Below are 15,210 nucleotides of genomic sequence, written 5' to 3' on the forward strand. Positions count from 1 at the left end.
TCGGATTCTGAGCGGATGGAGAAATTGACTGAGCTTAAGAAGAGCGATCTGACGATACTAGATGAATCTGTCGTAGTTGCTGTGGTCACGAGAGATCTGCGACTTCCTTTCGTCATGTCTCTCGTCTAACTGATTTAACATTTTATGGAGCACTGTTTTCAATTTTTCAGGACGACAACAATAATAGCCCAGCGGTACGTGCAAGTTATAAGATTGCGCTTAATATAGCGAGAGCTGGAAAACCATTTGCTGAATTAGTAAGTGTCGGTTAAGAGCAAACATCAGTGATGAAAATTTAAGTAACTGTTCGTGTTTGTTTGTGTGTAGAAATTATGTTCCATTCCACCTGTGATAATTAAATAAAACGTATCGTGGGTAATAGGTCCTCTTTCAAAACATGATATCTTTCAAGCACTCCTACTAACCTTACTCCTAAGCAAGCTAGGAAACAAAACGCATTACAGAGGAAGGAGCGGAGAGACGGTATGGTGGGGAGGGGAGATAAGCGGGTGACCAGCTTGCCCCTGCGTGCACGCAGAACACCTGTTAACTGCACGAGTGCAAGTGCACCGCACACGTGCAGGATTCCTGCCCACCCCTGACCTAGCGGGATGTGGAAAACCGCCTAAAAACCACATCCAGGTTGGCTGGCACATCGGCCCTCGTCGTTAATGCGCCGGGCGGATTCGATCCGGGGCCAGCGCGCCTACCCGACTCCAGGCAGCAGCACAATAGCGCTCTCGGCTACCCTGGCGGGCTAGAACTATTCTCGTTTGTACATGCTGAAATCACCGTTAAACAAATACTGAGTCAGGACAGGAAATAATATACAAAAGTAGAAAAAAATATGTTTTTTTGGTGATGAAGGGCTTAGTGTTCTCAAAATCGGCAGTATATGGATATATAAATTTTGCTATTTCCACATGTGTGGACTGTGAGTTGTGAGAGTGCTTGAAAGACGTTGATCTCAGTCATCCGTCTTCCCAGCTCACCTTAACGACACAGTCGCCATCTATGCCTCTAAAACGAAGTACATGTGACAGTAAGAAAGAGTGGGAGCCTTAACTTTCGTTGGAGATGCTTCCACTCACTACTTCTACTTTACGAGTGACATAGAATTACGCTGAGGTGAGAAAAGTCAATAGGTAGCAATATACAGATGGCGGCAGTATCCCGTACACGAGGTATTAAAGGGTAGTGTATTGGCAGTGCAGTCTTTTATGTTCAGGTGGTTCATGTAAAAAAAAAATTCGGAATGTATTATGGCTGCACGACGTGACAGATTTTGAACAAGGTACGGTAGTTGGAGCTACAAGGGTGGGACATCCCATTTCGGAAATCGTTAGCAAATTCAGTATTCCTAGATGGACAGGGTTAAGACTGTGCCGAGAATACCAAATTTCAGGCAGTACCTGTTACCAGGGGCAACGCAGTGGCCGTCAGCCTTAACGACCAGAAACAGAGGTGTTTCCATGGAGTCTGCTAACAGATAAGCGCCGTTGCACGAAATACACCTAGAAATCAATGTGGAAGGTATGACGAACGTATCCCTTAGGACAATTAGTGGAAATTTGGCGTTAATGGTCTATGGGAGCAGACCAACACCTTGACTGCCTATTATAACAGCAAGACATTACATGCAGTGCTCTCCTGGGCTCGTCACCGTATTGGTAACCTAGACGAATGGAAAACCGTGACCTGGTTGGATGAGCCGGCAAGAACCGATGGTAGGGTTGGAGTGTGGCGCAGACCCAGGAAGCCTACGACTCATGGACCGACATCCTGTTCTGATCAGACTGGGGCGAAGCTCTTTAGAAAGAGAACCCACTGACTACACCCATTACTGAGACTAGCATCCTAGATTGCTAGTTCTGACTTCTGATAGCAATATGTCTGTGATGTACTGAGACAAATATTCTCGTTGGTGTAAATTTTGTTCACTAAAGGGATAGTGCTCTCCTAAAACTGAGACGAGAGCAAACCACTACTTGTTGAAGATAATTAACAAAAATACAAGATCTGAGACGAAGACGCACTTGACGAATTACTGATTTTAGTGGCCCTGATGGTGAAAAAACTTTCAACAAAAGTTGAGCATTTATTGACTGTTTTCAAATGTAAGTTGTTGTTGTGCTCTTCAGTTCTGAGACTGGTTTGATGCAGCTCTCCATGCTACTCTATCCTGTGCAAGTTTCTTCATCTCCCAGTACCTACTGCAACTTAAATCCTTCTGAATCTGCTTGGTGTGTTCATCTCTTGCTCTCCCTCTACGATTTTTACCCTCCACGCTGCCCTCCAATACTAAATTGGTGATCCCTTGATGCCTCAGACCATGTCCTATCAATCGATCCCTTCTTCTAGTCAAGTTGTGCCACAAACTTCTCTTCTCCTCAATTATATTCAATACCTCTTCATTAGTTATGTGATCTACCCATATAATCTTCAGCATTCTTCTGTAGCACCATATTTCGAAAGCTTCTATTCTCTTCTTGTCTAAACTATTTATCGTCCATGTTTCACTTCCATACATGGCTACACTCCATACAAATACTTTCAGAAACGACTTCCTGACACTTAAATCTATACTCGAAGTTAACAAATTTCTCTTCTTCAGAAACGCTTTCCTTGCCATTGGTAGTCTACATTTTATATCCTCTCTACTTCGACCATCATCAGTTATTTTGCTCCTCAAATAGCAAAACTCCTCTACTACTTTACATGTCTCATTTCCTAGTCTAATACCCTCAGCATTACCCGACTTAATTCGAGTACATTCCATTATCCTCGATTTGCTTTTGTTGACGTTCATCTTATACCCTCCTTTCAAGACACTATCCATTCCGTTCAACTGCTCTTCCGAGTCCTTTGCTGTCTCTGACAGAATTACAATGTCATCGGCGAACCGCAAAGTTTTTATTTCTTCTCGATGGATTTTAATACCTGCTCCGAATTTTTCTTTTGTTTCCTTCACTGCTTGCTCAATATACAGATTGAATAACATCGGGGAGAGGCTACAACCCTGTCTCACTCCCTGTATTTTACCCCTGCCACCTTCAGAATTTGAAAGAGAGTATTCCAGTCAACATTATCAAAAGCTTTCTCTAAGTCTACAAATGCTAGAAACGTAGATTTTCCTTTCCTTAATCTATTTTCTAAGATACGTCGTAGGGTCAGTATTGCCTCACGTGTTCCAATATTTCTGCGGAATCCAAAGAGGTCGGCTTCTACTAGTTTTTCCATTCGTCTGTAAAGAATTCGCATTAGTATTTTGCAGCCGTGACTTATTAAACGTGATAATTCGGTAATTTTCTCATCTGTCAACACCTGCTGTCTTTGGGATTGGAATTACTATATTCTATTCTTCTTGAAGTCTGACAAATGTAAGTATCGAAATGTATTTGTTCCGGTTCTTTTGTAGCCCTCGTTTGTTTCATTGGTTTCTCAAATATTCTGCAGAGGTTGTAAGGGGTCCGTAGGCCCTTACTATAAGTTTGCACTCGGCACAGGTCGACAGGGCAAACTATCGATAGTGTCGTGTGGCGAGAACGAGTGTAGAGAGGTCAGTAGTCCCGTGTGGCGGGCCGAGCTGTGCGGAAGCCAGCAGTTGTGGTAATGCAAGATTTACCGACAAAGGGAGTGGCCATCGCCGCGGTTTAACCCCTTTGTGTTAGAATAATACGGGAAAGTGCTAAAGTATAATTACGAGAGTGATCAGTGATATTTCTGTGCCGTTCTTTTGATTTCGCGTCTACCGCGCCGGCATTATTTTGGATTTGCAGTGTTGGATTGCAGTGTTGGATTGCAGTGATTGTATCAGCGTGTGACGAATGTGAATAACGAAGAAACCTGTGCTGAGATTAGCCGTTATTAAAAGTGTATGACGAAGGCAGTGGCTGTCTCCTTTTTCTTGTGTTTTTGAGACGAATATAGATCTTGATTAGTGAAGCTGTGTTGGCGTTATTCTTGTCACCAGACATTTCATTATTACAGCATTTGAGAAGGACAAAATGGAATGTAACAACTCCGTAGCAGTCCATTCCGATTGCCAGCCCCATTAGGTACACGGTCACATTAACTAATAATTTATTTGGGCTGCTATTAGATCCCGATCGAGCGGGATACATTAAATACGGACGTGTTACAAGTTCGAACCAGTAATCGAAAAACTATATTACCCTGGAAGGGGTCTGGACTGTGAATCCCTTGCAACACTGACAGGTGCTCAAGACGGGTTGTCGGTTGGCGTCGTTGCAGGAACGGACGCCGCCGGGGAGGCGGCGGCGGCGCTGGCGTCGGCGTCCATCGTGTTCCAGTCGGTGGACGCCCAGTACTCGGCCACGCTGCTCAACGCCGCTATCGAGCTGCTCAACTTCGCCGACACGTACAGGGCGCTCTGCACAGACTCCATCCCAGAAATGGCCCAGTTTTACACGTGAGTCCTCTCGTCGCCTTGTTCCCGCGACCATCTACTCGTTAGTCGATATGGAATTCTGCGAATTGCATTGGAATTAAGTTACGTTGATGGCGCAGCTGGCATTTGGGGCCTGTCGTAAACAAAAATTCCTATTTTGGACAGCAGTGTCACATTTATAGTAACTGTAATGTCTTATAACGATGTACGAGGCGTGGGTTTTAAGTAAGTACCGTTTTGAAATTAAAAAAAGACGTGCTAAGATATCTCAATCATTTTATTTTTACATGAAAGCCTGTACCTTAATTTACTTTTCTACATACTTTCCGTCAATATTGAGGCACTTGTCATAACGTTGTACCAGTTTTTGAATACCCTCCTCATAGAAGTCTGCCACCTGACGGCAGGCTTTCATGTAAAAATAAAATTATTGAGATATCTTAGCACGTCTTTTTTTAATTTCAAAACGGTACTTACTTAAAAAAACACGCCTCGTATAACGATACGGTATTACAAGTGTAGTAACCCTCAGTGAAAAATAGATCTTCAGTTCTTTTGTTGCTGTGTGGTTACTAATAATGGGCGGAAGAATTCGCTGTATTTCTGTGCCTATCCAGTTATGTATAGACGTCGAAATACACGTGGTATGCACCGTTAGAGCACTCAAAAATCTGTCAAAATAGGCTGCTTCTGGAGAGCCCCACTGGAGACCTATACCCTTCTTAAACTGGTGTCATTCTACACGTTGAAAGTTCCATCGAGGCAGACTGGCAGTTAATAAAACCACTGCATCATTACTGTTTTGACTTCGTCGTGAAGACGCTGGCCGCCCAGGTGTTTCTTCAAGTGCAGGAACAGATGGTAGTCACTGGGCGCAAGATCGGAATGATGTAGAGTTTCCCATCGAAAAGATGTGATGAGATCTTTGGTCTGATTCGCCACATGCGGAAGGGCATTGTCTTGCAGCAAAACGATGCCCTTGCTCCACTTGCCACGTCTTTTGTTCTGAATTGAACGGCTCAGATTGTGCAATGTCTTACAGCAAGCTGCTGCACTGATAGTCACATTACGAGGTAGAAATTTCACAAGCAGTACTCCTTTTCTGTCCCAAAAAACTGTGCACATGATTTTCCGGGCAGAAATTGTTTGCTTAAATTTCACTTTTCTGGGTGAATCTGAATGCCGCCATTCCATGGACTGTTTCTTTGATTCTGGTGTGACGTAGGCCATCCATGTTTCATCTTGAAGAAGCACCTGGGCGGTCAGCGTCTTCAAGACGATGACGAAGTCAAAACAGTGGTGATGCAGTGGTTGACAAGTCAGGCGGCAGACTTCTATGAGGAGGGTATTCAAAAACTGGTACAACTTTATGACAAGTGCCTCAATATTGACGGAAATTGTGTAGAAAAGTAGATTAAGGTACTGGATTTCATGTAAAAATAAAATTATTGAGATATCTTAGCACGTCTTTCTTTAATTTCAAAACGGTACTTACTTAAAAAAACACGCCTCGTATAACGATACGGTATAACAAGTGTAGTAACCTTCAGTGAAAAATAGATCTTCAGTTCTTTTGTTGCTGTGTGGTTACTAATAATGGGCGGTAGAATTCGTTGTATTTCTGTGCCTATCCAGTTATGTATACACGTCGAAATACACGTGGTATGAACCGTTAGAGCACTCAAAAATCTGTCAAAATAGGCTGCTTCTGGAGAGCCCCACTGGAGACCTATACCCTTCTTAAACTGGTGTCAGTCTACACGTTGAAAGTTACATCGAGGCAGACTGGATGCTTACTCGTTTGTGCTGACTGTGCGTTAATGACGTCAGAACTTTGCTTTGTGTCAAACTGTAATTACTGACCGTGGACATGGACAATCTGCAGAGAACAGCACAATAATACTTCTCACATTTACCATATCTAAGCGTACCTAGATGTTTAGCATTGTGGATGATGTTGAAATTGTCCATTTCCAGCCAGTCCCTAAGAGCGACTCCATTTTCATCTTCTTATGCATATCCCAACACAGGCTACGGTTCTTAAAATCATCACTGTGCAATACAAACGTCGCCTATGTCTTGAAGACCCAAGGATGCCGATCGAATGACGTGTGAACTTCTGCGGGTGCAATGTCGAGGGACATGTGGTCAGCCCACAGCACATTTGGCCGTTTTGACGAATTTTTATACGTTGAGGCCGCTAAATTTCAATCAATTAGCTCCTCATTTGGCATCACGAGGTTATGTGTAACCCGTACCAGACCTCTTACCAAGCAAAAATCCTCGGCAGTACTAGGAGTCAATTTTGGTTCCTCCACATGGCAGCGATGTACACTGACCGCTTAGCTGGGGACGACTCCACCCGAAGCTTATGGAAAAAACTTATTGTGCGAATGCGGCTGCTAGTTCTCGGATTTTTGTAGACATTAAACGCCGTGACATTATCAGGTCAAGTAAAGTATCTTCGCTTATCTATCTTCATGAGTCAATTTGAAATTTATTTTTTGTATCTTGACATATGTGTTAATTGATAACCATTATTTGTCCTAGAAATGGTATAGCTAGTTACTTTTCCTTTTCTATCTGCATCGTCCTTAGCATGAGTCACCTGTATTTCTGTTACATCCACACCATTCTCCAACATTAGACGTGAGAATCATTCTGATCTACATAATTCTCCAGCATCAAACGTGAGAGTATTGTGTCTCTGGTGATGAGATTGACGCATTGCTTAAGTGACACGTTCGTAAGCTGTATTATTAATCGGGCAATATGGTTTGTCCGATCCGTCCTGGGAAGGACTACCTGTAAGAGGGATTCGTTGCATATACTCTCCTGCCGACTGAAGCGATATGTCAGCAACAGAAGCAGCATCTGAAGCAGAGAGCCCATAAATTCAAAAAGTGAATGTACTCACAGGGTATAACGAAGAGGATAGTTGTCAAAGCTGCTTGAAGCATTGAAGGGAAGTTCACTGTAAATTTCATGTCTACAACATCAGTTCGGTTGTACTTACTCTTGGATTCTCGGGCAGCGAATTCGAGCCTGTACCGTTTCCATGAAAGTCCATATTACATCGATAATACAGTGTGGTTATAATTAAATTTTCGCTACTTAAGAGGGTTCCTATTGGAAACATGTGTTCATAAGACAAGGAAACTCTGTGGATACATTTGGAAGGACACGAGCAAGATTAATGATGGATAAACCATTGAAAGACAGGCATTGTCGTTTTCACATGAGATGGTAACATTTGTTCATCGGATACCATACTTAAGTTCCGGGTTACAAACGTTGCTCATTGTGACGATCACTTGCGTCCCTGATGGCCTGAAACCGAACCAGAGATACCATTTCACAACTGTTCGCAGCACTTTTCGAATGCTAAATCATGGAATGTTCAGCTGTCGTCACACAGCACGTGCAGTGCTTGAAGGTGCCACACTGCTTCCACCTTCTCAGCCGTGGCAACAGGGACTACTGCACTTCAACAATTCGTGGTGATGTTGGCCCTTGGCCCCTCTCAAGATTCATGTTCTTCAACCCTGGTGTGGGAAGAGGACCTCACCAGATTTCTTTAATGCGTCCATATTCGACAAGAGCAGCAGCACTAGTGCTGTAGATTTGACAAAAAATCCTTACGAGTAAAGACCTGCTCACCCTGTCCACACCCGTGTTAACTGTCCGCAACTCTATAACACACCGATGCCTGCGTTTCAACCCTACGTCGCCATACTGGTACCAACAAGAAACGATGCTAAAACTACCAGCAACGCAAATCCTACAGCACACAGTCTTAGGACCATTTCTGCAACGTTGGGTACCCATATAATTTACGTCTACACTGGCTCAAGTTGCGAAAGTTTCATTGTAGGCACGCTGTACGTCCTCATCGACGAACGTTCTGAAATTTTCTGCAGATGAGATATGGTTCAAATGGCTCGAAGCACTATGGGACTTAACATCTGAGGTCATGAGGCCCCTAGAACTACTTAAACCTAAATAAACTAAGGGCATCACACACTTCCATGCCCGAGGCAGGATTCGAACCTGCGATCGTAGCGGTCGCGCGCTTCCAGACTGAAGCGCCTAGAACCACTCGACCACACAGGCCGGTGCAGATGAGACATATATGATCTTTGTGTTGGGGTATTTATTTGCACATGCACAAATCAGTGCATGATTCAGATGTAGCTGTCTACTAGTTTATGGGCTTTTATTCTCACAGAGTGCACCACATCACGATTCCTCCAAACGACAATGCTAGATATACCCTGTCTCAAATCATCTGAACAGCTTAATACTGCAAACAGCGGTGTAGGCGTATCAGTGATTACTAACTCTGTGCGAGAGAGGGTCGCATTGGCATTGGCCTCAAGTGATTAGGAACTGAAACGTATATGGGCAGACGACAATTTATGTTCCGATGAATAGGCCAATAAATCGTGCCCTTACTTCTTAGTGGTGTCTTGAAAGGAGGATATAAGATGAACATCAACAAAAGCAAAACGTGGATAATGGAATGTAGTCGAATTAAATCAGGTGATGCTGCGGGAATCAGATTAGGAAATGAGACGCTTAAAGTAGTAAATGAGTTTTTCTATATGGAGAGCAAAATATCTGATGATGGTTGAAGTAGAGAGGATATAAAATGTAGACTGGCAATGGCAAGGAAAGAATTTCTGAGGGAGAGAAATTTGTTAACATCGAGTATAGATTTAAGTGTCAGGCAGTCGTTTCTGAAAGTATTTGTATGTGGTGTAGCCATGTATGGATGTGAAACATGGCCGATAAATAGTTTAGACAAGAAGAGAATAGAAGCTTTCGAAATGTGGCGCTACACAAGAATGCTGAAGATTAGATGGGTAGATCACATAACTAATGAGGAGGTACAGAATAGAATTGGAGAGAAGAGAAATTTGTGGCACAACTTGACTAGAGGAAGGGATCGGTTGGTAGGGCATATTCTGAGGCATCAAGGGATCAAGAATTTAGTATTGGAGGCCAGCGTGGAGGGTAAAAATCGTAGAGGGAGACCAAGAGATGAATACACTAAACAGATTCAGAAGGATGTAGGTTGCAGTAGGTACTGGGAGATGAAGGAGCTTGCACAGGATAGCGTAGCATGGAGAGCTGCATCAAACCAGCCTCTGGACTGAAGACCACAACAACTACAACTTCTTAGTGCGTCAAAGTGGTGTATATAGTCTACGGGCTGTACGCTGCTGGGCCGCTAATGTGTAACCGGGCGAAGTGGCACTGTCGCTCAAACTGTATATCATACGTTGGGACCCACGTGGTCGGAAGCAGCTAATGAACTGCTAGGGAAAACAGTGACGCAGAGAGCCTCCACTGAGCGCACTGCCAGGCACATAGCTCGCCACCGCGGGGCACGTGTGAGCGCGCAGCGCGATCCTCCATGCTGAGAATGGCCTCCAGTTTGTGCTCATTGGGAAAACTTACAAGTACTCACAAGACACTCGCGAGAAACGTGCACATTTGTGAGCAATGTGCTCGTGAGAACTACGCCCACTTGTGACCATTATGCTTGTGAGTGGCTTCTCAGTTCGCAAGTGTGTGTGCACCTTAAAGGTGCAACTCCAGCGCAGCGGCTGTGGCAGCACAAACCACGGAGCAGTATCCGTGCGCTTGTCCAGTCACCCTTCTTCACTGCAGCTGAATGCAACCCTTTCCAGTAGTTCGTCTGCAGCCGCACGGCAACAGAAAGAGCTGCAGTCGCGCCATTAGAAATGGCCGCATTCAGTTATTCAGTTACACTGCTACGAGACCGGTGCACGGATACTTCCGCGCGGTTTGGGTTTTAATCGACTGTAAAATGTTATAAAGCTACGGTATCCGCTTTCCTCACGGGTCAGTTTCCTACTTCACATGTACGAGGGCAGTTCAGTAAGTAATGCAACACATTTTTTTTCTCGGCCAATTTTGGTTGAAAAAACCGTAAATTTCTTGTGGAATATTTTCAAACATTCCCGCTTCGTCTCGTATAGTTTCATTGACTTCCGACAGCGCTGTACGGAGCTGTTAAAATGGCGTCTGTAACGGATGTGCGTTGCAAACAACGGGCAGTGATCGAGTTTCTTTTGGCGGAAAACCAGGGCATCTGAGATATTCACAGACGCTTGCAGAATGTCTACGGTGATCTGGCAGTGGACAAAAGTACGGTGAGTCGTTGGGCAAAGCGTGTGTCATCATCGCCGCAAGGTCAAGCAAGACTGTCTGATCTCCCGCGTGCGGGCCGGCCGTGCACAGCTGTGGCTCCTGCAATGGCGGAGCGTGCGAACACACTCGTTCGAGATGATCGACGGATCACCATCAAACAACTCAGTGCTCAACTTGACATCTCTGTTGGTAGTGCTGTCACAATTGTTCACCTGTTGGGATATTCAAAGGTTTGTTCCCGCTGGGTCCCTCGTTGTCTAACCGAACACCATAAAGAGCAAAGGAGAACCATCTGTGCGGAATTGCTTGCTCGTCATGTGGCTGAGGGTGACAATTTCTTGTCAAAGATTGTTACAGGCGATGAAACATGGGTTCATCACTTCGAACCTGAAACAAAACGGCAATCAATGGAGTGGCGCCACACCCACTCCCCTACCAAGAAAAAGTTTAAAGCCATACCCTCAGCCGGTAAAGTCATGGTTACAGTCTTCTGGGACGCTGAAGGGGTTATTCTGTTCGATGTCCTTCCCCATGGTCAAACGATCAACTCTGAAGTGTATTGTGCTACTCTTCAGAAATTGAAGAAACGACTTCAGCGTGTTCGTAGGCACAAAAATCTCAACGAACTTCTCCTTCTTCATGACAACGCAAGGCCTCACACAAGTCTTCGCACCCGAGAGGAGCTCACAAAACTTCAGCGGACTGTTCTTCCTCATGCACCCTACAGCCCCGATCTCGCACCGTCGGATTTCCATATGTTTGGCCCAATGAAGGAAGCAATCCGTGGGAGGCACTACGCGGATGATGAAGAAGATATTGATGCAGTACGACGTTGGCTCCGACATCGACCAGTGGAATGGTACCGTGCAGGCATACAGGCCCTCATTTCAAGGTGGCGTAAGGCCGTAGCATTGAATGGAGATTACGTTGAAAAATAGTGTTGTGTAGCTAAAAGATTGGGGAATAACCTGGTGTATTTCAATGCTGAATAAAACGACCCCTGTTTCCGAAAAAAAAATGTGTTGCATTACTTATTGAACTGCCCTCGTACTAGCATACGTGGGAATTTCGTGGATGGGAGCTCCGTGCCGATAAATACCAGTGTGTAGCTGTAGTGCTTGTTGCAGGACTTCCGGCTACACTGACGAACTGGTGTGGGGCTATGTGTGGGTCTACAAGGCCACTGGGGACAACACGTACCTGCAGAGAGCCCTGGAGCTCTTCGAGGAGTTCCAGCTACAGTACATCTCCAGCTACTTCAGCTACGACCAGAAGACGATGGGCATTGTGGTAAAGTTTTAAAAAGTCTAAAAGTTTATATTCTACTAGAAATTTCTACAAAAAAATCAAGAGTTGTCGGTAACCCTTGATACATATCGGTTACAATAAAGAACAGCAGGCAGTCCTTCGACACACAGCCACTGTGCCATATGAAATCTAGATATATCTATGTAGCGTAATTTTTTATCACGAGCTCTTATTACTTTTCGAAAGTTACTCAAAATATACGCTACCAGAGGTCATAGGTCTCTCATTCTCTCTGTTGAAAGAAACAACGGTATTTTTAAAATATAATGTTCAAATTTTTACCCAGTGTGCAACACGCATCTTGTACCCCCTGTAAGGTATTTGCATTAGGCAGAAATGAAGTCGATCTTAAGCATTTCATGTTGAACTGAAATACTGCTTGCTCAATATACAGATTGAATAACATCGGGGAGAGGCTAAAACCCTGTCTTACTCCCTTCCGAACCACTGCACCTGTCCTTAATTCATAATGTTCTTCGACAGTATCGTATTTTAAATATGAAACTTAAATTTCTCCTGGCGATTAAAATGTTCAAACAATTTAGGGGACCGGAGTTGGGTAACGTCTTCCACAACTGTCGATATTTCTACAGATGGACACCCAATGGGTAAATGCAACGAAAGCACTGTGACATTAAATTAAAAACCATCGGTAGGTGTGACTGTGCTCATCAAACAGCATAATCCTTCGTCATCCGAAAGTATGCGCTCGCCTGTAAACAACTACTGTCACCACACAGTCTTAGGGGGATAGAGTTAACACGCGCTTGCTCACGCGTTGGTAGTTAATATTCTTTATCGATAAGTTCTGACATTTGTCATCTTTGATTGTATGTTTGTCGTTTTTCAGCATATGCTGTATTATGATCCTTGGCTGATATATCCCCCCCTTCTGAGGGTTTATATTTACACACAGCTTTTCCGTTACATTTCTGCCTAGAAAGTAACTATCCGCATCCAGTGACGCCTGTGGGCTGAGGATGCCACTTCATGGTCTGCTGGGGCTAAGGTTTTTTTTTTGTTTTTTTTTTTATGATGCATTATTCACCTGTAGAAACTCCAGAGATTGTCAAAGACATTATCCTATAAGTTGCCTGAACATATTTCACACGTTTCCATTTATTTTTTTCTCCGGATTTCCAGTGATCCACATTTCACTTCCATGCAGTACTGTGCTACAGCTACAGGCTTTCATGAACTTCCTTTCCGTTTCCCTGTGAATATGGTCCATTAGTTGATTTTTTTGCGTTGTTTACTTTTGTCAATCAACTAGTGATATCGCAGTTGAGTGTGTTATTCATTCTTGTTCTGGTGGCAGCAAAGTTGCCTTTTTTTGCAAATAATTGAGAATTATGATTTTCTTTATTTCCGAATTGCTACGAAATATATGCTCTCTGCAAATAAAAGTCTTTGTGTGCAATTGCATTCTTGGGTTTCGAGCTGGCTCAAATGGTTAACTGCCCACGAGGTTCCAGGAGAGATCTCCACTGCCCTCATCAAGTGGTTGTTTGTCAGTCTACCACTTGATAATGACAGAGGGGATCTCTACAAAAAGCTCGTGAGCAGTTAAACAACTGACGCGCCTTATTAAAAGTCTTTGTCAGTGTCTGCTGGTAATTGTTTTTGGTAACGCGTTTGACTTTTTGTTAAATGTTAGGCGGACCTGCTCTTTCCCTACAAAGCATCTGCTGCTGGGAGACAAAAAAATGGACTTTTAACTTTTACAGACATGAGGTGAATCCTGTGTTCTACTTCAAGTTAGGGTCGATAGAGAAAGAAGACACGGGCATGTAAGTTATCGTATGAAAATACGCAACACGTTGTTTTCACCTGATGGTTTGTACGCGTTTGTAGAAACAGGTTCACAGCAGAGAGGGTCACGAATTCAGTGTTTCCAGATTGTGTATTGTATTGTGTATTGAACTGGGTGCCTAGAAATGACGGAGAGGCTTCATCCGACTATAGCCCTCAGTGGTTCACAAGCCCACAAGAGGCCACAGTAGTCACCCCCCACCCCCCCCCAATCACCGCCCACACTGAAACCACGGTTGTTGGTTGTTGTGCAGCTCGGTCCTCAGTGGACTCCTCCTTCCCCTCCATCCCCGGGAACGTCTCATACAGACGAGCGTAACCCCAATGTTTCCGTGATACAGTAATTATGGTGTACCAGTACGTGGAAACAGTGTTTGCGCAGCAATCGCCGACATAGTGAACTGAGGCGGAAAAAGGACCAGCCCCCATTCGCCGAGGCAGGTGAAAACCGCCTTAAAAACCATCCAAAGGCTGGCCGGGACACCGGACCTCGACACTAATATGCCGGGCGGATTCGTGCTGGAGACCGGCACGCCTTGCCGCTCGGGAAGCAGCGCGTTAGACCGCGCGGCTAGTTGAGTGGGGTAGGTTTCCAGATTACTTCAGGCAGTAAGCAGTAGCACAACGAAATAGCACTGAAGATAATAGGATGAGGTATAAATAGGTAATTGAGTTGGGTGCAAGGCATTTTCTAACGCAAAATCATGACCACATACTGATAAACACTCAGAAGCCAAAACCTTATAGTCCGCAGCTCGTGGTCGTGCGGTAGTGTTCTCGCTTCCCACGCCCGGGTTCGATTCCCGGCGGGGTCAGGGATTTTCTCTGCCTCGTGATGAGTGGGTGTTGTGTGCTGTCCTTAGGTTAGTTAGGTTCAAGTAGTTCTAAGTTCTAGGGGACTGATGACCATAGATGTTAAGTCCCATAGTGCTCAGAGCCATTTGAACCATTTGAACCAAAACCTTATAACCATCTCCTACTGAGACACAGAATGCCGATAGGTGGCGTTGCAGGCACGCGTCGTGGGAACGAAAGTATAAAGGCAAACGAGAGGCGATTGGGGATTAATTCTCGCTACAATACTAGCTGAAACTGGGAAAATTCAGCTACATAAGCGACTTTTACAAAGAACATATTGAGGACTGTCGCTGGAGAACGATCATCTCGATGACAACGAAGCTCGTCGGTTGTTCGTATGCTACTGTTTTGAGCATCTATGGAGAGGAGCATCTGTGGAGAGTTATTTGAGGACGGTGACTCCACGAGTAGGCAAGAACGTTTTGGACGTCCAGAAAGTGGAGGTCGGAGGCTGGCCCTGTTTGTAAATCAGTTTAGATGGCGATCTGTGCCACATCTGACAACACCTCCGACAGAGTACAAAGCCGCTGGAGGCACGGTCTTTTGCAGCATACGATTCTACATACATTGTTGAACATGGGGTTCCACAGCAGATGCCCCCTGAGGTACTCTTCTTGACTCAAAGCCATCTTCAGCTTCGA

General features: G+C 44.5%; 1 protein-coding gene across 1 annotated transcript in view; it reads left to right on the forward strand.

Moving 5' to 3' along the window:
- LOC126092605 (endoglucanase A-like) overlaps positions 1 to 15,210 on the forward strand; it is a 201,957-nt gene that overhangs the window by 21,510 nt on the left and 165,237 nt on the right. Inside the window, exons 4-5 of the mRNA XM_049908303.1 lie at positions 4,255 to 4,432; positions 11,719 to 11,881. Coding sequence (XP_049764260.1) covers positions 4,255 to 4,432; positions 11,719 to 11,881 — 341 coding nt within the window. The remainder of the gene's footprint in view (positions 1 to 4,254; positions 4,433 to 11,718; positions 11,882 to 15,210) is intronic.

Source organism: Schistocerca cancellata, chromosome 7 (assembly GCF_023864275.1).
Source record: "Schistocerca cancellata isolate TAMUIC-IGC-003103 chromosome 7, iqSchCanc2.1, whole genome shotgun sequence".
Lineage (NCBI taxonomy): Eukaryota > Metazoa > Arthropoda > Insecta > Orthoptera > Acrididae > Schistocerca > Schistocerca cancellata.